The 25,685-nt window shown below is 39.4% G+C and overlaps 1 protein-coding gene across 2 annotated transcripts in view; it reads right to left on the bottom strand.

Moving 5' to 3' along the window:
- The window catches only part of ZNRF3 (zinc and ring finger 3), a 66,140-nt gene that overhangs the window by 22,175 nt on the left and 18,280 nt on the right, over positions 1-25,685 (bottom strand). For both annotated transcript variants that reach the window (XM_005524343.3, XM_014253835.2), the window contains exon 2: positions 7,717-7,842. In XM_005524343.3, coding sequence (XP_005524400.2) covers positions 7,717-7,842 — 126 coding nt within the window. The remainder of the gene's footprint in view (positions 1-7,716; positions 7,843-25,685) is intronic.

The following is a 25,685-nucleotide window of genomic DNA, read 5'->3' as shown; positions in this document are numbered from 1 at the left end:
CTACACTGACTAAAAGGCACTTCCTACTCATTTTGAGTTCACGCTGTGATCACTTGTTTCATTTGGAGTCATTTCCTTGAACTCGGTACAAATGTTAAATCATCATGTTATCCAAAACCGCACCTCTAGATATCAGCTGGTCATCAAAAAGATAAAATGTTTAGAGCAGAAAAACATGTCCTGGCAAATTATCTCAAAGCAGTAGGATATGAAGCACAATTTGAGTAATTTTTTTTCTCTTTCCTTCCTTTCAGTCTTGTGAAAATTATTGCAAAACATTCCCACTTCATGTCTGCAATTTCTTAGGATCCAGCTTTTCACCACTGTCGATTCTATCTGCCCAACTTTTATTCTGAATATTGGAGTCCCTCTGATGCAGCTCTGGTTACATTCCGAAGTTCTCCAATTTCTTTCAAAGCCTTCTGTCTCCTAGTGCACCAAAATTAGGCATGTCACTCATCTGCAAAGTCCTAAATAATTCCATTCCCTGCCTCCATATCTGCTCCTTATTTTCTTCATTTTCTGGTCCATTTATCTGATTCTGTTTGCCAGGCTTCTTTTGTGTTCATTTCTATACTCCAACACAGCAGCACTTACTTGCTCTCTCACTTTTCTGTTTCAAACTCCATTTCTACAGTTCTTCCAATATGATTGTCACTATGTATTTCTCCTGTTAGAGAAATAGGTAGATTCTGCATGTAAACCAAAAACAACTCTCAATGTTTGAAAGGTTTACAAGGCACTACAGAATAATGAGGGTCCAAAAACTTGAGACATGAAGCATTTACATATTATCATTATTATTAGTCAATACAGCATGCCTTAAATAATTGTTCCTTAATCTTTACTCAGCCCTTGACTTCCATTAATTTCACTGGGAGATCTGACTGAGCTGAACTCCAGTAACACATGTAGTGCAACAACAGCTGCTTCTTTTAGCTTAAGAGAGAAGCAGCTGTGTTCCACAGTTGGTTAGAAAGGAGTGAAGATGATGGTGGGGACTGCTAAGGACTCAACTCTAAAAGTGGACATTTATTTAAAGTAATCAATCCAACAATGGCAAATCTAAGGAGTGCCCAGGGGGAGAAACACGAGAGAGGGCCTTTGTTCGTGAATAGCTGATGCTTTTCGTAACTGTGCAGGGAACATGGAAAAAGAGTTAGTAAAATAATACAGTAGCAGATTGCTGGCACTAGTTACCAATGGAAAGAGCTCACCACAACCCATGAATGAAAACCTGACAAGAGCTACTTCTTCTGAACTGCATAACCCGATTCAGCCCTTGTTTGTCCCTTCTTTTGAGCTCTCTCCTCTTTGGCTTTGATCCAGTTCTTTTCTTTCCTTCTGCATCTTTCACCATACGACCCATACACAAACCTTTCCTCTCTCCACATTTCAACTGGCTTGCCTGTCAGTTCTTTCCCGTGCTCAACCTCTCCCTTCTTTCCTCAAAGGGACTGCAGAAATTAAAGTGGAAAGTAGTAATGGAATGAGAGGATTTAAAGAGGGAATACATGAGAAGGATGCTTGTAAACTCAAGAATTCAATTATAATGATGACACTGCTGTTTCATGCAGTGGCCACATGTTCTAACATTCTTAGGTGCAGCCTTACTGCCTTTTTTCTTTCCCATTCAAATCCCCTTCTTCATCTGTTAAAACAGGCTTGCTGTTAGAGTATGGTCTGTGGGGAGTGAAGAGACAAGGAGAAGGGAAGCAGAAATACACTGAGCTTTTGGCAAAAGCATTTTGTTCTGTGTGATTTTTTTTCTTCTTGTTGTCTTTTCCTGTGTGTCATTATGAAAAACCATCTTCTTCCGGAAGAAAACATATATTATCCCCTCTTCTGATCTCATCTATGCTAAAGTTTTGTTAGAACTCTAGAAATCACTGTGTCTATATGGTGCAGAGGTCTGATCATACTGCTAGCACTGGAGAAGTAAGAAAAATTAAGGTCAAAACATAAACTACATCATAAGTATTTGCACAAATAACAGCATTACTTCAGATATAATTTTAAAATATGTTCTACGGTTCTTTAAAATGGGTGTTAACATTTCAGGTGTCCTTGATATTATAAATGATGCCTAAGTGGTGAATAACAAGAAATTACCATTATGATATAACAGTACTTAGGATGTTCTTTGGTGCTTTGAGAAAATTATCGTTTTCTCTTCCCCAATATATTCTTTAAAACAAATAGAGTAAAGACAAATACAAACATGGCAGGGATTACAATTATATATACTACGTTTTTTCACAGTAAACCCTAATTTTAGGTAGTGCTAAGACAACAAATCTTGGAAATGAAAATTTTAATGCAAAATTAATGAAGACACTTAAAGAACATGACTGATTCAGAAGGTCTGAATCCTTAACATTAGCCAGGATGCTATTTTCCCCATTAGAACCATATTTCATTTTTCATTACTAAACAATGGGGTTGATAAAAACAATAGTTTTTGTTTTGTTCAGAGTTCTGGCATGTTTGACATTTCAATATAGATGTATCAGCTGACCTACAGCCAAAGGAGTCTAGTCTCATTCAATAAGCTTTTTTCTACTTCGTAACAGCTTCCTTCTGAAGACAGAATGTCTGGGAGTTCAAAACAACCAGTATTAAGTTTATACTGCCAGAAAACTTTTCTCAGTCTGTAGTCTGACACATATTTATGCTCACACTGCTATCACAAAAAGTAGACCCTACCTCCTCTTACTTGTTCCTACCTCCGCTGGACACAACACTGTCAGCACAAACCTTCAGGTAGCCACACAGTGAAACAAACAAACCAACCAGCTTAAAAAGCACTCACCCTATTACTTTTCATCCAGTCTGATTAAATTTTGCCACTAATTTTTGAGACTACTGCCTCAAAAATAATTACAAATGCTTTCTGGATGCTGCTTGCAAAGAAGAAACACAGGCTAACAAACAGAAGGTAGAAAAGGTCCCCAAATTGTGGAATAGATACCATAAGTGGAATGTCAACTACTTCAATGGATATAGGAAGTTTTCTTGAAGTGACAATATTTCCTACTGCATGTAGCACAAGACTCATCACAGGATGCCTTACTGCAGCTGTCACTTCCAGCTGAAAGTATCTGAACAAACAAAGTTTTGGAAACATTGACCAAAGGTTTTAGGCATGTCTCTCATTAATTCTAGATCTTAATCTATGGCATAGTTCAGTCCTAATTTCTGAACAAGTTTAGCATGGAAGAGTGTTTGCCTAAATTCAATATGCATTTCTACAACTGAACTGAATCCATTTCTACAGGAAATTATCCAAACTGTGTATAAAGCTATTAATGTTATAAAGAAACAATAAGTATACTTATACTCCTATATTGGTCAGCAACCAATTTGAACATATAACTGATTTCTTAACATAGGCTACTAATATAAAAGTGTAAGTTGCTTTTGTTTCATTTGCTTTTTTTTATTAGTTTTAGTAACTCTGAAATAAAAATATTAAAATGGACTCCTCACAGGCCTTCTTGTTCCTCAAGTCTTAGAACAGATCTCTCTTTATTCAGGAACTAAACTACCAACATAACCCCATAAATTCTCATTTGATTACATGGTAAGAATTTTTATACTTAAACTGAATTGTTAGACAAAAGGTTAGGAATCACAGTTCAACTGTTAAGTGAATTTTCAAGTTATGGTGATTTTGGCCCCAGCCTAACTAGTGTAATAATAATGATGACATGGCAAAACAAGAGATTCTTATAGTTAGTATTTGTGTTATTTTTTGTAAATAAGCTCTTAGAAAATAAGTTAATGGATATTAGAAGAACTGCTAGGAATTTCCTCTTACTACAGATTTCTTTCATCTGAAGAAAACAGGAAGCTGTAGTAGCAGGGACATCCTGTCTTTGTTAGGTTATACTCAGATGCACATCCTCAAATACATGTATCCTATTAATACAGAAGAAGAACAGTCCCTGGAAGAGGAACAAAATCCTTTCTTGTGGACTTTCAATCCTGCAGAAAGGGAAGAAGTGCTACTTTTAAACAAATCTTCAGCATTTTCTCACTATCCTATACTAAAATAAAAAGCAGTGGTATTGCTGAATTGTATTTCAGTCTTGACTTTGCTTTGAAAATGACTGGGGTGGGGGAAGAACAGGAGTCTGCATATTGCAGAGTACAGGACACACGCAGTTTCAGTGCCATCAAAGTACAGTGGATCCCAGAATCCCAGAGCGGTCTGGGCTGGAAGGGACATCAAAGAACACCCAGTTTCAACTTGCGAGCCCTGCCAGGATGCAGGCAGGCAATCAGTATTGCAGGCAGCCCTGCTTTTCCCTTCCTCCAGCACAGTGCCACTGCTGGAGCGGTGAAGGAGTCTCATTGTGCTGTGTGCAGAGAGAAGGCAGGAATTCCAGGAGGGGAAAGGTTCCCTTTGAAGCACATGGCACGAAGAGCTTCCCAGTGACCATGGCAACAGCTCAGTGGGTTCCCAGCCTGAGAACCAAGTTACTACAGCCATGCCTCAAAAACAAAAAAAGTCTGAAAGAAGGAGAGAGGGGGAGGTGGGGTCGGGGGTGTGGGGGAGAGAAGCTGAAGCAAAATCAGCCTGGCAGAAACTGAGCGGCTCCCTGGTAGGCAAATCCAGCCAATAATGCTGGTCGGGTTCACGGGGTTTCCTTTTCATTTCCAAAAGCTTTCTTCTTCCTCTGTCATTCCCCTTCTAGCCCTATTCAGGAGCTCATAAGATCAGTAAAACCCAGGCCTTTGCTTTGCCTGCATGCAGCATGGCCTCAAACAGGGCTGCACTGTGATCAAAGGTAATGGTAAAACACAGCTGCCACACACACTCCTTGCCTCAACCAAGGCCCAGTTTTCACGGGAACTCTTTACAGCAGCAGAGACATTTTTTTAAACACTTTCATTTCCATTACAACATATAAAGAAGGACAAGCAATGACTAAGAAGGATGAGCAATTACAAAATCAATATGAATTGCAAATCAATATGAAGATTACAAAATCAGTATGAAAATGGACACATTAAATTCTTCATAGCTACCTGTGGATAAACAACTAGAACTTCTAAAAACACAAGCCAGAGTTTTACTAAAAACAAAATAAAAAAAAACAAACCAATGAAAAATACAAACAAAAATACAAACAAACAAACACACTACCCCTAAATCAAAAAAGACCTTGACAACCAAAACCAACAATAAGAATAAAACCATACAAAACCTTTTACCGGATTCATGCGTCATGCAATTTACCTCTACAGCTTTTAACTAGTCTACATTCTGCTTCACCATATTCCAAACTTTCAACAATATTCCCTCTATGATGCCCCACCTTGGGGGCAGGTTAAATCAAACTTAATGAGGAACAAACTGTAGGTTTTCACTCCTTGATTTCTTCCTCCTTTTCTATATGGAAAAAATTTCCTTTCCCTGTTCAAGAGCAGGCCTCCCCCATTTCCCTTTCTTTTCTTTCCCCTATTCTTTTCCTTGTCTTTTTCCTTCTCCTTCTATTTTTCCTCTTCTCTCTTCCTCCCTCCTTTCCTCTCCTCTCCCTCTTCCATTCATTTCCCTTTCACATTTTCTTTCAAGTCAGTTGCCAAATTCTAAAAATAACCAGAAGAAGACGCATACACACATGCAGCAGGTTTGATATTTACCCAAGCAAAATAGTTTACAGGACACACTGAATCCTCACATAACAATCTGCATAACAAATTGCATGGAAACTGAGCTTTTCAGAGACCCAGACAACATTCTCACTGGTAAGATGACCAGGCTGACTTAACTGATAGAGACCTGAAAGAAGCTCAGGGCTGATGCTCCTGCTGCTATCTGCACTCAACAATATTCCAAGAATTCTGAGAAGTCCTTCTAAATCAGGACATGAGCAGAGTGAGAACTGAGAAGTGTTGCTAGCAAAAGATGAAGAGGAGAAACTACAGCAGAGAGCATGAAATAGGGAAGAAATATTTCAGGAAGAGAAGAATAAATACAGAAAATTCAGAACAATGAAATGCAGTGCACTATTGACTAGAACCTCGGCCAGGCTTTTTTCACCTGTTGAAGTTGCTACATATAAACTGACACATTTGGAACTCCATGCCCAAATTCTCTGGCCACACCCTATGTCACATCACCACCATCATGCATCAAAGTAGATGCTTACAGAGCTCCTGAAGTAAAGCCAGAGTCTGCTGTTCAGTAGGCCAAGCTTTAGGAAGCTAACATCAGCAGATACTGAGCTGCACTTATTCTGGAGATGGGGGTGGCTTTGGGGACATGGGGAGTATAGAGGACATGGTGGGATTTGGGCACATAGCAGTGGGCTAGGTATATATTTTTATTTTTTTGTGCAGGGTACCCATGGTTCAACTTTCTTTATCCATTTTGCACATCTATTTCCTCACACAATTTTCAAGAGCCTGACAGATGGGACTGAACAGACTCCTTCCTGAAATGGCTTGCCTCAAGGTTAAACTTACTCCTGGAGTTTACTTATGGATCATTATGCATCTTTCAGGACTGAATCTTCTCTAATTCCCATCCTTACAAGACTTCATCCTCAGATTTTATCTTTCTAAGAACAAAGGAGCAACAGCTAGAATTTCTGTGAAACAAAAACAGTTTTCCAAGTTAAAAAAAAAAAAAAAAAAGCTGTATTATGCTGAAATTCAACAGAAAGGGAAGTCACTTCTTAAAGAGATGTTTTTCACCATGTACCACAAGTTAAACCTGCAGCAACTTTTAGACAAACAGATGGCCTTCCATTTCCTTGGAAAGGTGAAATTTTTAGAAGTTTTGTTTATAAATTTACAGAGCCAAGTTTTTTTTTAAAAAAAAAAAAATAGTCAACCTGCAATTTTATTTTCTGCTTGATACACTGCTAACCTGAAGTCACCAACACAATCCTACCAAATTTAGGCAGCTGGGTTTTAGGATGAGCCCGTTATGCAGTAGTTTTCAACTACTCAGTTACTGGTAGAACTTGTGGCCTATGCTCTTTCAAACACTTTCAAACCCTCTAGACTTTAAATGCCAGCATATAATAACCTCAATACTCACAAATTCTAAGGCATGAACAAAAAAGAGGTCACCTTTCTGCTTTCTTTTTTTACATATCTGGGAGCAGTAAAGGCATCTTAGTGACTTCAACCCATAAAACAAAGAGAAAAGTTTTGCACTTAATTTACGATTCCAGAAGCCCCAATCCATTGAAAGATTCCAGGATGATGAAAATTTTTATTTTTTTGACCAGTACAATAAGATTCACTTGTTATTAGAGGTGTTTATCCTGCAATGGAAGCGAATAAATCTTTCTAAGTTTGAAAGCTTCTCTTTCCCCAAAAAGAGGAAATTAATGAATGTATTCTCAGAAAACTGTGCCTAAGAAAAACCAGTAAGATGCTTTGATTTTGACTGCTTTGACCAAGTAAGAATCACTGTTGCAGTTCACCCTTTCTACTCCAATACTGCTTCTGCTAAACAGCCATTTTTTGCTTTCATCTTTGTTAGGTTCCTGCAGAGCTCAAAAAGGGAATGCCCATCACCACCTCTATCAACTGAGTTAGGACAGCATCTTTCCCTGAAGTACCTAGAGTAAAAATAGTCAAAACATTTTGTGGAGTAAGGGGAGTTTTCCCTCAGTTTATTTCTTGCTGATTTTTCTCAGAAAGAACTAATCCTTCCAAGTAACATTTATATGCAGCCCCAAAGTATCCCCTTACCTTTCCTAAGACAGTGAGGCATGGCTTGGGCTCCAACTCTGGCTGTTCCAATTTCACCACTCCTACCCAGCCATATTCATACAGGTCTTCTTCATCATTGCTATTACACAGTCCAAGTGGATGCATCTGAAACAGAATCAGAAAGAAACTTTTAGCCAATCATTAGAATTCAAAACCATACAGTTTTGAAAAAACCAGACATATAAATAAATAAAATAATAAATGAAAGTGTATTTGTTTTAAGCTAAGGTACACCAGAAAAACTTAAATTTAAGGCTGTATATATGAAGAATTCAGTATGTTTCTGAAGCATGCTATGAGTATAAAATCTTTGCAATTTTATGTAGACTGACTGTCATCTTGCTTATGAAAAATCATTTAAGTCCTTTGCTCAGACATAAAATTCTTAACTACAAAGCCCCCCCCTTGGCATTGCAAACCACCTTTCCTTGCAAACCAAAAGAAATAACACAAACTGTTTGGCAGAGCCCCTTATAAAAGCTTTACACATCATTAAGATCCAGACCCCCATGTTTCAGAGCCACTGTCATCTTTTTTATTTTAATAATTGCACAGTATTAACAGGCCGTCATCCTTTGAAACAAGCCTATCACTTATGCAAAAGTAAGATAGAGAAAATTCCTAACCATTGTGAAGTATTCCCTATTGTTTTCTGAACCCAAGTGATATGGGGAGTAAGGCTATCATGAAGTGAGAAACTTCAGACTCCTTTCAGAGATTTGTGTTTCTTACACTAGGCAACAATATGTCTTTGTTTTAATTTCAGATATTTAATCTGTTCCTCCACTTTCCAACGCTTGGTGTAGTTACTCTAATTAGAGTAGTTACTCTAATTTTATTATGGCAAGGACCTTCCTAAACAATGTTTGTCTTTTCCAGATTTGCTGTCCTTCCATTGGATAATATCTTTCTGTATAAACTAGAGTGTCATACATCTCACTTCTTATACTGGATACTGTCTCTTCTTGTTCTCTTTTTCCTTAGATTTTTCACAGACCCTTGCCTCTTTTCCAAGCTTTAACATATATTCAGAGGTCTTTGCAAAAATATATCTGTATTTCATCCAGTTTCATGCTTTCCCTTAAATCTCAACTTTATCGAACTAACTGAAGAAAACCACAAACTGATACAACACTATGACAACTTTGCTTTCTGTTAGCTGATTATAATAGGAGGAGATTATACTGCTCAATAATTTACATATATATACCCCTCACTAATCCATGCAAAATAGCACCATGTAATGGCCCCTAATCCTACCATCACTTCTGCATCACCAGCTTGTCGTTTTGTCCTTTTCTCCTTTTCTCCCATGTCTTGTACCCTGACTTCCATTTTGCAAGTGATACAATACATGGAGTGCTATTTATATTATCTTGTGGGATGTGGGGCCCTAACTTTCTGAATAACTTGGATGATTACTGTAAAATATGGGAAACATGATGGTGAACTGGCACAACAGGGATTTTCCTACCAATCATCATTTTTCAAGATTCATCACCAATCCACTCCAAGAAAAAAAAACCAAAAACAATAAGCCACACTAAGTAGACTCTTAATTCAGCCTTTCTCCCTTTTTTTGTTACCTAAATGAGTTACTATCACACACTAAGCATCTCACATGGATGAGCAATTTAACTTAGTGCTAAAGCTTGGGGAAGTACTATCACTGCAAGATGAACCACTTCATAAACTCAGTATCTGATGGATAAACTCTTCAGCACAGACATAAAAACAGAGGACGGAGTCAGGCAGAGTGCTCTCTCCTAAACTGCCAGGGCAGTATACCAACATAATTAACCACACAAAGAGTCCATGGATCCTTTAAGCAAACACAAAGCTTTAATCAATACTAAGTATCTAAAGAAACAGAGAACCATTTCCTTGATGTAATTCCCTTGACATCGGGTCTATCAATTGAGCTTTGAAACCATAACCCATATCTAAGAAGTTTCTAGTTCAAAATCCTTGAAATATGCTGGGGCACTTTCTACATGCCTAAAAGGGTAAAACTGAAACCACGACTCAGGTGCTTTTATCCAAGGTTACAAAATCTGTATACATTGCAGAGGGTCTAAAATTACTTTATAAAGAGCTGCACCAATTTTATGTGGGTTAGTGTTACAGGGCAGACAAACATTAAACCAACAGATGAAGAATACTTTGCTCTGTAACCCTATCACCTAAAAAGTTCTGATGATTAAAAGAAAACTTTCACCCTTTTGCCCTTTCTTTATGTCTGCCAGGATAAGGCATTATAGTATTACAAAATGCCATCTGAACGGCTCAGGATCTTTCTACACACTGTCTCATATATAGAAAACCTTTGGTCTTCTACTCCCAACCATAGTGTAAATAACAGCTCTACCCACTTTAGTCCAGAGAAAAAGGACTAAAGGAGGTAGAAGGCCAAAAGGAACAGAAAATTCTTTCCACTGCCACTTTTCTCCAGAATACTGTTATTCTGTGACAGCTTCCAAATGTGAATGACTATCTGGATCAGACTCACCAAGCACACTCTGCAGTTGTGTCCCTGGAAATCAGTATAAAGCTGAAAGAGTTTCTTCTCTTCCTTTTACAAACATGTATTAAAGACTCTGAAAAAACCCCAGAATCAGCACCAAGGCCAGTAAGACATGGGCTTCAATGACAGAAAACTTTCTGTCCAGAAAAGCACTCCACCACTCCAAGCCACAAGCAGTTGGTAGATTCTGCTTAGATACCACAAGCTTACATTGTAGTGATCTCTGTAGATCATGACAGATAAAATATACTGTAATTTTCCAAACCAGGGATATCAACCAAAAGTGCAACATAAGCATGTGAATTTAAGAATTCAAGCCTGAAACACTGGTGTTACTTCTGATTAGGTGCCCACATGGAATGGAACACCATTCACTGGGGCTGATGGTGCTTATTGCAGGACTCACCCAGTGCAAGTGTCTGCCATGTTCTCATGGTTTCTTGTCATAATGCAAGTGAATTAATCCCAGAATCACAGAACACAAAAAAAGTAAAGGTAAATGAAAATATCTCTCAGGCCCAGGGAGGATCCAGGGTGTTTCTCAATCACAGACATGTTTTACTTTAAACACACTAAACAAAAGGAATTATGGACAACCTACAGTGGCAACAGTAAAACTAATTCTTTTCTGCGAGGCAGAAAATTATCAGTAGTTTCAAACTGTCACAGTAAAAAGCAAATTCAAAACACTACAGTGCACAAGCCTCTAAAAAGGAGCAGAACTATTCAGTCTTTTTGTGAAGACTTGAACTCTTTATTGCTGTACAGCCTGAAACAACAGACACTCCATATAGCTTTCCCACCTGGAATGCACTTGGCATAGATTCATCTCTGTCCACATGAATTCACATTCCTTCAGTAGACAGGCTTTTGAAATAAAATTTATGAGGTTTTGCAGTGCTCAAAAGAAAACATAAAAAACTAGTCAACCTGAATAGGAACTCTATCATCAGGGAAAGCTTTCTCTTAAACCAGGTGTAGCCTCTGGTAACTGAAAGGAAGAGAGTTCCTTTCCTGGCTTTCCCCAGGTGTACGGAAGCAGAGACTGGTAACTCCGTTCAGACTTCAGATACTTTTGGCTACCCAGCCCCTTGGTGCCCTGTCACCACTTCCAAGCTCTAGGTCTTGTTTCCTTCCTCCAATCCCATTTCCCAGGGAAGCTTCTTCTAAAGGAAGGATCCAAAGTCTGAAATGTATCAAGGCTTAAGTGAAATAAGGCAACCAAACAACTGAAGTGTTTTACAGGGAGCAGAAAAACCATTAGTACTCCTCTGCTGGGACTTCTGTAGTAAGCATCTCCTCTGTCAAACCAGCCTTATTAAACACAAAAAGTGGACTGAGTGTACATGCTTTTTTCAAAATGCAGTAAGTCACCAAACAGATTTTGAACAAGTAACAAGAACTTCATTCACCAAAAAGTACTGGAGGATGCAGTGTCTGATTCAGAGACAACCCAGTATTTTGGTGCTAGACTCACTATAAATTGGATGAAAGTGAGATAAGGAAAAAGGGGCACACTCACAAATATAGAAATATTCCTTGGAGATGCAGAGAATTTGGAAACCTTTAGGAGCTCAAATTGGCAAGAGATGTCAAGACTAACAAGTATATTAACATCAAGAAGAATTGCAAACAATAAATGTCTGCTATTGAATGGGGTTGACACAAAGCAGTAACAAAGCAAGCAACCAACAGCTGTTAAGGAGGGTCGAGTTAGGAATCATCCATGCAAACCAGGCATTAAAGGTGTCCAAGGAATCTGAGAGGATGCCTCCAGGTGTCTTATTAGAACTGGCTGCTGTAACTGCAGTGTCAAGCTCTATTATTTTTCACAGGTCATGGAGATTGGGGGAAGGCCACTGATGCCAGGAAATGAATGCCACACTTATCTGCAAAATCTAAGATGATTTTTTTCCCACAGATGTGGGAAACCCCCAGTGCAGTCAGCCTCTCTTCAGTACCTGAGAAAATCATGAACAGATCTTTATGACAGCTATTTCCAGGTACATAAAGAACAAGATGGCAGCTGATAATGCCAATCTGGATTTACTAAGTATAAATCATGCTTGACCAATCTCTTTATGTTTTCTGATGAAGCAACCTGCCCCATGGATGACAGGAGAGCTGTGGATGTCATCTACCTTGACTTCAGTGAAGCGTTTGACATCGCCCTCCTTCAACATCCTTGCTGACAAATTGCCAAGATATGATTACTATCCTGGTTTAATTTTCTTCTTAGCTGTCACAGTGCTGTGTTTCATGGTAAGTGTGAGAATAATGTTGATAAGACACTGATGTTTTAGTTGTTGCTATGGAGTGCTTACTCTGGATCAAAGACTTTTCTGTTTCCCATGCTCCACCAGTGAGCAGGTACACAAAAAGCTTAAATTATTATTAAAATAACCAATATGAGACCAAGAAGGCTGAAAACCTGTCATGTTAAAACCTGTCATGTTAAGCATTAACAACAGTAATTTTTTGTACTTCCTCTGAAATTTTAGCTCCTTACCTATGAAAAGAGAAACTACTTCTTAAGAATTAAAAAAATTCCTTTGTACTCACTCTCCAAGACAGGCTTGAGTCACCTCAGTTGATTGAGATTTAACATTGATTGTCACCACCACTGCAATTTTGATCTTCAGCATAATGCTGCTACTCATACAACAGCATCACCACAAGACTATTTGTTCCTACTACCTACAAATACAGCAGAATGAAGAACTTAACTTTTTCATCTCCATTTTCTCTTCTGTGTTGGTACAGCAAACCATTAGCAAAAACCGATTTAAGGTTCTTGACTGCAATATTCCAACCCAGCATTACTAAGACCTCACCAGAAAGAAAAGGCTCAGGCTTTAACTCCACTGTGTCATGATGTTTGAAAAAGGCATCAGTAGAATATGCCATTACAGATAAGCAATCCGAAACTGTAAAAATAGGGGGAGTAATGTTTTAAGATCTAGCAAGTAGGGTTTTTTAAAAAAAAAAATTAGGCATTGCTATTGTTTCTGCAGCCTCATGATAAAACATGAGGGTTTTTTTATGCTGGCTGCAGCTGGAACACAGCAGCCTTTTTAGAAAAGGTGAAGGCCAGAAGCATTTCCCCATCACTCTGCAGTTTTGCCATGCAGAAAAGAATGTTTATTCCCCAGCACAAGTAGAAAGCTCCATTAAAATATGGTTTATTTTCCCTTTCAGGCATAATTTTTTCTGTTTTAAAGAAGTACATCCTGCAAAAAACCAAACTGCCACAAAATGTAACATTATAGGACCTGAACATTTCAGCAGTGAGCTTTTCTTGGCTATCAGTTGTGACCATGCTGTCCAACCCAGCGGTCAGCATTGAGCCCACAAGTGGCTTCCACTAAACTTTCTCTATAGCAAGAGCATCAGGCATTCCTGAAATCCTCTCACAGTCCACTTACTCCAGGAAGTATGCCAAAAGGGATGATGAGAAATCCAGTCTATGCTGTAATTGAATGTAAAACCAGAGATACTCGGTTGAACACATCCACCATGCAGAAGAGGCCAGGCAAATTCTACAGTGCAGACTGGCAATGTGCTAAACAAAGTCCAAGAGATCCTGTCAAAAGCAGCAGTAAGTTCTGAAGAGCAGCAGAGGAGGTTTTGTTAACTAGGGAACAAGATCTTAGCGCTGATCTAGTTCAGCAGCAAACTCAATTTACCTGTGCCATGGTCCAGCTTGAAATCCCTCAGAAGAGGAGGAGAACTGCCTGCCAGACATACCTGGCAGCAGCAGCATGTTCCCAGGCATCCTCCTGCTAGGACTGTCCCAGCTCAGTACAGATATCCACAGCAAGTGCACAGGAACAGGCGTTTACAAATCTAAACTCAGCATGTTTAGATCTGTAAATCTGCACCAGATTTGCTGCACAAGCAGAGACTGTACTGCCCAAGCCATGCAGCTAAGCAATCTATTGCAACAAAGCAGCTGGACACTAATTATTCCAAAGACTTTGCAAAGGAAGCTCCCGTCCATTCAAACAGAAAACTGGCTTCTCCTTCCTTTAAAGCATCTCAGAAAGCAAAACTCCCATGAAAAGATGCACATACTGTAGACAATTTGAAGGAAGATTCCGTCTTTCAGGAATTTAAGTGCTTTGATTACACTGAGTTCTCCTACCATAGTATTGTCACACCAAAGGAGAATAAAGTCATGTTTACAATTGTGGCTTTTTTTCCTCCCCTCTTTAAATAGGTGGGAAGATGCTGGCAAAAAATGCAGGCATAATGCCACTAAGGATGGGAGAAACTAGAGAGAAAATCTGGAATAAAATGATTCCTTGATAAATTACTTTTAGCAGAAGGCCAGTAGCTACGTGATAAAACAAAAGAGTTCTGGCTCTATAATGAACAAGACAGACCCCCCCAAAACACACTTAATTACCAAAACTTTAGACATAATTGTAACTGGCTGAGAAAAGCAGGATTATCTTACATCTCATGAAAAACTGCATTTGTCCCATAGCACTCAAGCAGGGACTTATAACTGAAAATATTAGGTCACTGCCATATAATCTCCTTGCCTTAAAATAAAAGCCTGGTATGGAGTTACCAATACTCTGCAACTAAGCTTTCTAGCAAAAATGGGAAGTATGAAGACACCCTGACAAAGCCCGTATAACATAATGGGATTTGTTCAACCTTAGGGAGTGTTTGGGCCCCAGAAAGAATGAATACAACTATTCAACAACAACAAAACCCAAACAAACAACAACAAAATCAAACAAAACAACACTAAACCCCAAACAAACAAACTACCAAACTCAGTTGACTGGAGCTGTTCATACAAGGAACCTTAAAAGAAATTTCCCTTTGCATTCCCTTGCCAAAAGCACACAAGATGCAAACTTAGAAAATTTGGCTGTGATGAAAATTCCAAGGCTGTTAGGAGGAAATCAGAACACATATGTGCACGTACCAGAGAAGGTAGTATTTTATTTTACAGAAACAGCTCTGAAAAGTCTCAGAACTATTTGTTTACCAATTGTATTTTAGCAAGGAACTTGAACAAACAGATTGACAGATCTGATGCGGACCCAGAATTTCTCAGTACTGTAAGATTCCAGACCAGTAGTGACTGTTCTTTGTATGTGCACACTGATTTGAGATGTCCAAACTCACCACAGTTCATTTTCTGACACCTGAACTGGTCTAGATCCTGGCTTTCCAGGCAGTCCTCGATGCAGTAAAAGCTGACTTGCTTCTCCAGAGCCCCTAGGACCACTGACAAGAGAAGGTATTATTTTGTGTATTTTGCAATAAGCTACTAACAAGCAGAGCTGGTTTGCTTGCATTCAGGTTTGTGGGGAACTTTGCTAGACAAACAGAAGGGTAGGGAAGGAGAGAAAGAGGAGTTAAAAATAACACAAATTATTTCTGAGGCATCCTTTGGGTTTGAAAGTGAAGATCCAATTAAACAGCAATATAAGAATATACTAATTACATCTGGAGATCATAGCAAAGTCTCATTGTTTGGATTCCCAAAAGCAGGCAGTGTCCACGCAAAATGTGACCCAGCCACAGAGCTCTAGTGCATCCCTTTCCATTTCACACCACAGCCTTCATTAACAAGGTGATTATATTGTCCTGTCTCCAAGAGGAAGCATTCACTGGGGCGAGAGGGAGGGAAGAGCAACAGAGAACATGCACATAGAGAAAGGCTGCACTATAACTAAGAACAATATTGTACTTAAAAAGAGGGATGGGGGAAGGGAACTAATGTGAGTAGATTGTTACAGAAGAACACAAAGTCCTTGCCACAATACTAATCAAACTTCCTTTGTCCTAGATACACATGCCAAGCAGGAGCTCTGTATTTCTGCCAGAAACCATTTGCCATATGCATGACAACATTTTATCTATATAGAGAGGTAAAAGCAACAGAGGAGAGGAGAAAAAAAAAAAAAAAAAAGGTGAGAATGCAGAAAGAAATGAGGCTTAAAATGCACAACACTCCATTCCATCCCCCTTCCCCTCACGCCAACCTCTCATCTATAATCCAACACAAGAGAGACAACAGGCAAACAGCAAGAGGTCATCTTCAAAGGGCTGGTTGCCAAGGGAGGCCAGTGGAAAGAGGGAAGGCATGTCCTCATCAAAGTCCAGCAGCTGTGGGAGAGCCACAGAGGTGCAGCTTCCCCTGGGGCTGCAGTGAAATTCAGAGATGGAGGATAAAGCTGGAGCTGGCAATATAAAGTGGGCAGCTTTGCACTTTGCTTCAGGGGAAGCACAAAAGAGAAGGGTTAGGATATTTTAATCCTTCTTTCCACCCATTTTTGCACTCAAGATATTTGAACTACTGTTTAAACTCATCAAGATACGTTGTGTAGAATATGCTGCAGTAGGCAGAAGGCAGCTGCAAGGCTCAGCTTTCTACTCAGTTCAAAATTAAAATTTTGTCTCAGTGACTGTGCTTAGAAGAGGGATGGAAAAGGTACAGCAGATAATGTACAGCCAGCTGTAGTTTCATTACTTCTCACAGAAAACATAAATACGTCTTCACAGCTGGCACCTGAGAGACAGTCCCACAGTAAACACTGCCTTTAAACAAAATGTGTTATTTTTCTAGGAGAAACTGCGGAATAATAAATAACAGACTCCTAGCTACCTGCAATATTTGCATAAAAATTAGAAACCAACATCAGAGCAATCCCAGACGCTGCTTTTTAGAATTCTCGTAACTTTTTGAGGTATTTTTATTAAATACACACATGATGACCAAATGTAAAAATTAAGCCCTTAGTCCTCAAATACAGGAAAAGCAGCTGCAAATGCAAGCAATGAAATCTAACAGATCAAATAAAATCTGAATGCAAAGAGGAATCAAAATTGCTCTACTATGAACAAAAAAAACCCCAAAAATTTCAAGAAATAATTAAAATTTTTAACTTTGTAGTTCTCAAAAGCTAGGAGCTACTCTATTTTAGAAAACTGTCATCCTTCCCTGCTAGAACCAATACTTTGTTATTATTTTCTCTTAACTGTCTTAATTAGCCAACAGAGCTTAAAAATACAGTTGAATTACCAAGTCATGGTAGGATAGAAATAATTTCATTATATTTACACCTCCCACATCATACCCAGTATCTTCCCCAAAACAAAGAAGGGAAGCAGCTGGCATCTGCTAAGGATGAACAGACACTTCTTGAGCGTGTGTTCTGGAGCATGAAGTTTCAGTTGCTGTCAGCACAGAGGCAGCTTGAGTGCTAATTCAAATGGCACCAAAGCTACATGGTTTGAACAAATCCTCTGGGTTGCAACACAAAAAAGCCGTCAGCAAAAAAGATTTTAATATTTAGAAAATTCTTGATCATTACTTCGACTGCAAGTCAGTCTGGAAGTACCATTAGGGAAGGAAAAGACAGATCAGCGATACAGTCAGCTTTAGTCAGCATGAAAAAGCTTTTCAAGGCTGAAATGGAATAGTTCATAGCCTAAAGATGTACTCTTTCTCAGTTTAGTATGTGAACTGATCTTTGAATATTTACATACACACTCTTTTGAGATTTTATGAACTATACAATCTCTAGCCAATGGAAAAGTCCCTTCAGCCTGTTCTGCACAAGATGCTCTTTAAAGTTTTTAATATGATGAAAATTGAACAGCCTAAAACAGAACACCCATCTTATGTCTTTCAGAGTGATGTGATGGAGACAAACAAATCACCATCTCTGAGACTGTGCTCTCAGCTCAGGGATGGAATAGTGATTTCTCTGTTCCCAGAGCTCGCAGCACACCCTGAGGCACAGGCCCAGCACAGGTGGGATTCCAGCACTGCCTGCTCCCACTGCCCAGATGAGACTTTCCAGCACCCACTCTCCTCCAGTTGCTCCTCCCACACTGCATTATTTCTAAGGAATTGTATTTTTTCCTCTGTATTGATACAAAAGTACCTGCACTGCATACTCTGTTTAGTCTTTCCCCACTCCTCTGTCATAAATCAGCCAGTTCTGACCCAGTCTACTGCAAATTCCTTCACACATCTCTCTTAAGACATTACAGGAAGAAAAATACTGGAATCAGCTATGGGTATTATGGGTCTTCATTACTTCTTTGTTATGCTGCTATTTAGTTAGACTATTTTGGACACCTCCTCTTACTTCTTATCTTTGCACAGATTTCTTTAAAGCTTAACCTTTAAGATTTCTAAATTTATAAAATAGTTGACTTGAGGATAACTATAATATTCTTGTGTTGAATTTTATCATAAATTACAAAGCACTATCCTGCTCTCTACATTTATCTTACACTGCAACAACCAAAAACCGTTCCAAGAAAATCCCTGTGACAGTTTACAGGGTAGTGTTCACCTTAAATTGTTTTCCAAAGTTCACCTTTTGGTCAGATTCTTGTTAACCTTTTATAAGCCACTCTGAACCCATACACAAACCAGTAAAGTTTACAGATGTGCTGTTTCCAACTCCAGCTGTCACATGCCTTCTCATATCCCTGCTTCCCCACTTTGTGCTCCAGGCTTTCTTCTCCAAAGCTTAGCATTTGAGCCTCCTTTCATCTGATAACCTAGATTACTTCAATGGATTTGCACTCAACTTATGGCTTCTGCCCATGTGAAAACATTTTCAGGTGCTAGGTAACTTTTAGAGGGAAAGGACCCAAATGGGAAAGCAGAGGTCTCCAAATAGCTACAGTTTGCTTCCAAACTGTCTCCTCTTTCTCCGGCACCAAGTTCTCAAGAAATTACTTCCACAGCACCCTTCATGCCCTGCACCTGCTTTGCGTATTTTCTGGCAAAATCCAAACATCTCACCTAGTTTTATGTGCACTTCTTTGTCAGCTCAAATCAGCACAATCTCTCTGACCACCTATATACTATGGAAGTACAGGTGCAGCCAAAGTCTGTGCCACAGCTACACAAGACGAGGCTCTAGGACAGGATGAACACAACAGAACATGATCTTCTTTACTGGAAGGCGAGATATCCTGGCCCAGAGAGGAGCTGACTTAAAAACAAGTACAGGCCAGTACGTAAATCAGGTGCCAAGAGCTGTTCCTGAAAACGTATCAAGCCTTAACATTTGGGTTTTTCCATAGAAGAAAAATACCTGGTGCACTGGGTTCTCCATTTCAGGTAAAGTAATGAGCTATGCACTGTTTCAACACTTTCTATTACAAAAATTCAGTGCATATTGCAATCTTTCATGTTACCAGACAGAAAGCACTCAAATCCACTGGGGAAAAAACGCCCTTCTTAAAAACTACCACCTGATGGCAGCCTGTGGCTTCAGTCCTATTGTTCCAAGTGGCAACTGGCAACCATTTTGAGTGAGATTAGCTCTACCCTGAGTCACCACTGAAGAATGCTCCGTAGTAGAGAGAATGACTTGAAAATAAAAAGCTATGCTTAATTCTAACGTAGCACATTGCTGAACTAGTCTCTGCAAACATTCCCGTTTCACACACTCTGAAATTCATCCTCACTCTTTCAGCCCTAATTTGTTTTATTTTGCACAGGAAATAACCAACTTAAAAGTAACACAGGCTCCACAACTCAGTCCAGTGCACAATTCACAATACTTGGTCAGATCAAAAGCTGACTTGATGGCCAGTTTCACTCTCTGCTCACAGCCTATGCTTTGACATCTTGAACCAGAATCAGAACTATTCTGCACTCAATTAATTATCACTTCTTTGCTCTTTTTCATTTATCAAAGGCACTTACAGGAACTTAGCACTTGGTGCCTGAATGATTCAAATAATTTATATAAAGTCAAACGAACAATAATGGAAGGTTCTGGAATTCTGGAGACCCGATGCACTCCCTTTTCATTACAAGGAATTTACTCCTGATCTAAGAGCAAAATTCAATTCCACTTTAATTAAAAACTACAGTAGTGAACTGTTTTACAGGACTGTAAACCAAAACAGGTTTTCTCAGCTTTTTCTGAGAAATATTAATGTACATACTTATCATATTACAGTACCCTACATATGGGTGGAAAAAAAAATAGGTACTGGAAGTTTCTAAAGTTAAATTTTTACCATAATTAAAATAATGAGACCAAATTCAGCCCTAGATTTCAGATGCTTGTGCTGTATTTCAGGACACATCAAAAGCTCTTCCTCCTTTTCCCATCTCTTTTGATGACTCCTTCATATTGTCGCTAATCTATTGCCTGGTTTCTCCTTTCTTCCAGACTAGCTCCTCACTATTTCACTCCCACCCCATGCTGCCCCATTTTTCTATCCAACTCCTCCAGCCCTGGCATACAACCCATGCTAATAAGTCCAGTAAAGCCTATTGGCTTGGGTTTAGTGCTGTGTGTCTCCTGCTGGCACACCTCAACACTGAAGTATGCCTCACTGATTGGGAAATTAATGCTGCAAACTGCACTCCAAAAACACAGCAGTGTGGGGTGAATGAGTGCTGTCTGCAGGACATTTCCCTCATGTCAGAAAGTTTGGACAGTGCAGTGAATGAGGTAAGATACTATGAGAAAAGAAAATACAGTTGTGGTTAAAGCAGCTGAATGCTTCCCAACAGACGGGATTGCTTCCTCTGCCACAGGATTCCTATGCAATATTGGGCAAGTCAAAAACAGCCATGCAGGGTGTGACCAAAAATCCAACCAGCACAGTATCCTATCTTCAGCAGTTGCTAACTGCAGAAATTCAGAGAATATGAAAAGCAGAAAAAATACAGAATGATTATGCTTTAGATACAACCTCTTAATTATGGCTATCAATGATTAAGACTTCCAGAGCTGAGATTTCACCCAGAATATTGCGTTTAAGTAAGTAATGCATCCATGTTCCATGTTTTTACCTAATTCCTTTGGAATGACACACATACTTACAGCTTTTACACCATCCTACAGCAAGAAACACAACCTACTGTTTTTAAAACATACTTTCTTTTGCTTGACTGTAAAGCTGTCTTGTGAATTTCAATGAGAAGTCTCTCATAATCCTGGTTAAATCCAGTAAATGTTCCTTAATCACTGTCTCTACATCAGACTTTACTCAAAGTCTCTTGTCAACAGTCTTTCAAGCTGTTAAAATTCAGGTGTTTTTCAGTGAATGTCACTCTGTTACATGACTCAGCTGATCCACAGTTTGTGACCTACCTGTTCCTTTATCTAGTCTCCCCTTCCAGTTTTATGATGCACTGCATGAAGCATTCAAGCTCTTGGAACCCAACGATGCTCACCAAGTCTTCTGCTTTGCTCTCTGATAATTTGCTCTCTTACCTTTCCTACTAATTGCAACATCCCATGAAATTTTCAGTGTAAGGATAACGTTTTCAGAATACACTTTATTCTTAAGAAGGAAAAGAAATCTTAGCTACAATTTTGAAAAGCTTTTTATGATGCTTCTTTGTTCTTCCTGGTGCATGCCTCCAGCTTGTATTACAATGAACCAAGATCAGCACTGATAACCTGCTGTACATACAGCTGTGACTTGGGAGAATCCCTTTAACCAAGGTCTGTAAAGGCACATTCAACCAGATATGAACAAGGGGAACGGTCTGCAGAAAACATGACAGACACAAAAATAAAAACAAAGTCAATGGAACCCGTGCTGAATCACAAAAATAAACAGGAAAGGTTAGGCATTGTGAAAAGGATAACCACACTCACAAGCACATCTTTGCCCTCCACTGCTGGGGAGCTGCTAATTTTGACTGTAGTATTTAAATAACACAGAATTGATGTTCATTTCTAAAAATACATGTAAGAGATCATTCCATCAGGCATTTTGAGAATGGTTTATCTATAATCTATAGAATGCTAATATATTTCACAATCACCAAAGGCCACACAAGAAAAATATCTGTGCAGGAAAAGCCATGGTTAGGATGCTTCATTGACTCATACAACATGCAGCCTCTGTCAGGTAGTTAACAGTACAGCAAAGTATTTACCATCAGTCTTGAATCAGTCATTCTAGCTCAAAAAAATCACAATTCCCCCCCCCCTTTAAAAATACAGCCATTCAAGTGAACTTCAGGCCACAGACAGAACTACTGTATTTGTACCTATAGTACTGTTGTTCTCTATACAAAATTAGCACATTTTCTCCTAGATTAATAACCTTTTCTAGTCTCTTACACAAAAGAAAATCTGAATGGAACAGATCAGACATTGTAGATGACAGTGCTACAGATCTCTTCCTATATATACTCCCTCAGGCTGGAGTCTGAGTAAAACCTGTTCATGATCAAACTCATCTGCTCACTATCATCATCAGCTTCCTGTTCATTCATCAGTATATGAATGGTTACAATAGGGCCATCAAGACAAAAGATAGCTTCAGAGGGAATGTCTAACAGAGGAAGAAGTTACATCAGCCTGACGCTTCTTTGTTCACAAAGCTCTGACCATTAATAGCAGCTAAAGACAAGGCAGCTGCTGCACAGAATTAGGAAGGGACAAAGAACAATTACTTCCTGGCAACGTTTTTTCCCCTGCAGCTCCAAAAAAAAACTCTACAGAATTCACGCTAAACAGTAAGAGAATGAGAAAAATTCTGGAAATTTAGTTGTCTTCCCTCCAATCCTGTTAGTGAGCTATTTAAGTAGGTACCCGTCAGACATGCCAATAAAACTGCTGTTCTAGACCTCTTGCACTACATGCAGCAACAGGGACTCCACTGCTCTTCAAAAATAAAATACAATGTCACAGTGTGCAGCAACTCCCAAAACAGAAATTCCCTGTGTGCTCTCAAGTTTAGACAACACATGAAGTAATGGACTGGAAAAAAATATGAAAGAAAAACCCATCAAGAGCTCTCCTGTAGAACTCGATCCTTATGGGAAGACCTAAACCACAAGCTGGCAGAGCCTGGAAGCATGTACTGCAGAATTCTCATCATATGCTCGCTCTAATCTTACATTCCTTCACAAATATCTGCTACTGGATTCTGCCAGTCACTGGAGCAAAGGAACTTTTCTGGTTAACTCAGCACGGCAGTTGTGTTAATTCACTTGGTTGCATGAATCGAAAGGCCACAGATAACCGCTGGCAGAAGCGGCTCCACAAACTCAGAGCATACAGGAAATCAGCTAAAATATCTTTTTTTTTTTCATTCTGTTGCTCACTAGAAGAATGGGGATGCCACACTGATGGAAGAACCCACGAATTTACTTTTGTTCTATGGGCAGAGAAACCTCTGCTTTATTAATTGTCTTCTCCAACAGACTGAAACAGTCTGTCCTTCACATATCTGGATGGCATTTCAAAAAGAATAATTTTAAAGCCAAAAGCCATGGTAACTGCTAGAATTCCCATCCCAGAATTTTTCTCTAGCCTCCCTGTATGTGAGGGGAAAGTGCCTGCAGCAGTAACACAAGTACATGTCAGAGCCCATCTCAAAGCTCTGTAAGATGTGCAAATTTCCTGGTGCCTGAAGGTTTGCTAAGTAGAAACCAAAATCAGAGTTTTTAAGTGTATTGAAACACTTTTTATTAGTGTCAAGTATCAAATCACACACGTCTGCAGAAGCAGCATGGCAGAAAAGAGATGCAGGAGGGTGAAGAGAAAAAGTTTTGATGCTGACTAGCAAAATTTAGAAATTTCCACATGAGGCAACACAAGAATGCCAGTATCATCCCACATACTCCACAACAAAGAGGATGAATCCCTTTTTCAGCAAGGACCTTACTGCTTGCCTTGTTAAGGTAATAAACTGGTTAGTCAGACTATAAATGTAGCTTTGACCCCAGAAGACAGCATTAAAGTTAACAATATAGGTAGTCACCTTTCCCTCATGGTAGATTTTTGAACTTCAGAGAACCAGAATTTTGTGTACTAATCTGAACTGCACTACAAATGGTCTCAGGCCTACAGGAGAAGGAAAGATGTAGATTTTGCCAGCAGAAGTAACGATCTGGCAAAAGATCTTTGCTCTCTGGCATCCTGGAACACATTTTGGGACTGAGATAATCCCATTAGGTCTTTCTTCTAAAATAATCAATAAATGAAACAATGCAAAATGGTGAAGCTGATTTTAAGTTTTGGAGTTAACAGCTTGCCAAAGACTTACAGAGGGACTGGCTCTCCCTCCCATGGTCCTCCAGTCTACACCAAGAGATGCATGCAGGCTTTGCTCACCATCTAAGCAGAAAAGCTGGTCCTGCCTGAGCTCCAAACATGTGTACAATCAATGCAACTATATTAACTGATAGGCATTGCCTTTCTGGTAGTACTTACTCAGACTTTGAGTCATGTCTTCATGTAACTTTTGGATATCAGACTGTGCTAGTTCAGGTCATTTGCCATACAACATACAGGCACACCTTTGGGTGGAAAAGCTGGACTACCATGCTCCGTGTCACAATTTCACAAGGTTCCCTTTGAATTATAAAGGTGGGACCTTTATAAGCAAAATGAAGGTTCAGAAACATACTTCTACAGCTGTAGCATATAAAGTGAGGTCTGTAACAGAGAAGATTGAAAACTCCCTCGACCTCTGCACATCTGTTCCAGAAAAGTCCCACCTCTTCTTCCCCCTTTCCACAGCTAAAGGGGGAGAACAACTGTTTCTTTCCCATTCACAGCTTGTGCCTGAACAAGCCTGCACTTCTTGACAATGGATCTGGGTTTATCATTTCATCTCCAACTCCACCTTGCCTGTGCTTAACTTCTTTTCATACAAATCCCAGAAATCTTCAACCAGCATTCTCAAGAGAAAACAAAATAAGCTTCCATTTTAGTAAGGACAGCAGCCTGAAAACAAGCATTCCTTCCTTTGCCATTTTCCTACTTAATTCCACATGGTCACCACAAGTGAGAGAATACCACATGCAGAAGTTGTGCAAAGTTAAAATAAGAAAAACTGCAACTTTGCAGTCACTTCAAAATGTTTGAGCTCCACGCTATTCATGAAAAAAACTTCTATATACCGAGGTATCCTTGCTCTATCTCTGTGGCACATGCTTCACCTCTCTAAACAAACAAGGACTGTCTTTGTGCCTTTGTTTAAATTAAGAAAAAGAAAAAAAAAAAAAACAACCTGTCTCACAGGCTGTGATTACATCAGCAAGAGCATTCTCCTTTTCTCTATCAATCCTCCCTTACTCAGGCTTTGAAGAGACTCTGTGTGCTGCTGCCACTTCCTTTGATCTTTCTATTTTATGCCCCAGGGCCAGCCCTGATAATATCTGCTTTGCCTGCACAGTTTTGGAAAAGGCAGCAGCACCCATTCCTGTCCAAGAGCAGCTTTGTGAACACACTGAAGCGGCATGTGTGCCCTGTGATCCCGGAGCAGCAGACACACAAACACAGCCTGCACACACACCACTGCAACAACATGTGGGCAGCCTGCCTGCGCCCTCCTGTTAGCACCTGCATTTTGCTCCTCTTAAAGAAGAGATGACTCTGACAACTTATGGGTAGTCTGACAGCCAGGCAGGAACAGCAGAAACCCTAGAGGAAAACGCTGC

Source organism: Pseudopodoces humilis, chromosome 20, assembly GCF_049639895.1.
Source record: "Pseudopodoces humilis isolate 2021_Gansu_Grassland_sample_001 chromosome 20, ASM4963989v1, whole genome shotgun sequence".
In the NCBI taxonomy this organism is placed as follows: Eukaryota; Metazoa; Chordata; class Aves; order Passeriformes; family Paridae; genus Pseudopodoces; species Pseudopodoces humilis.
This window is presented reverse-complemented; position numbering and strand designations above follow the sequence as displayed.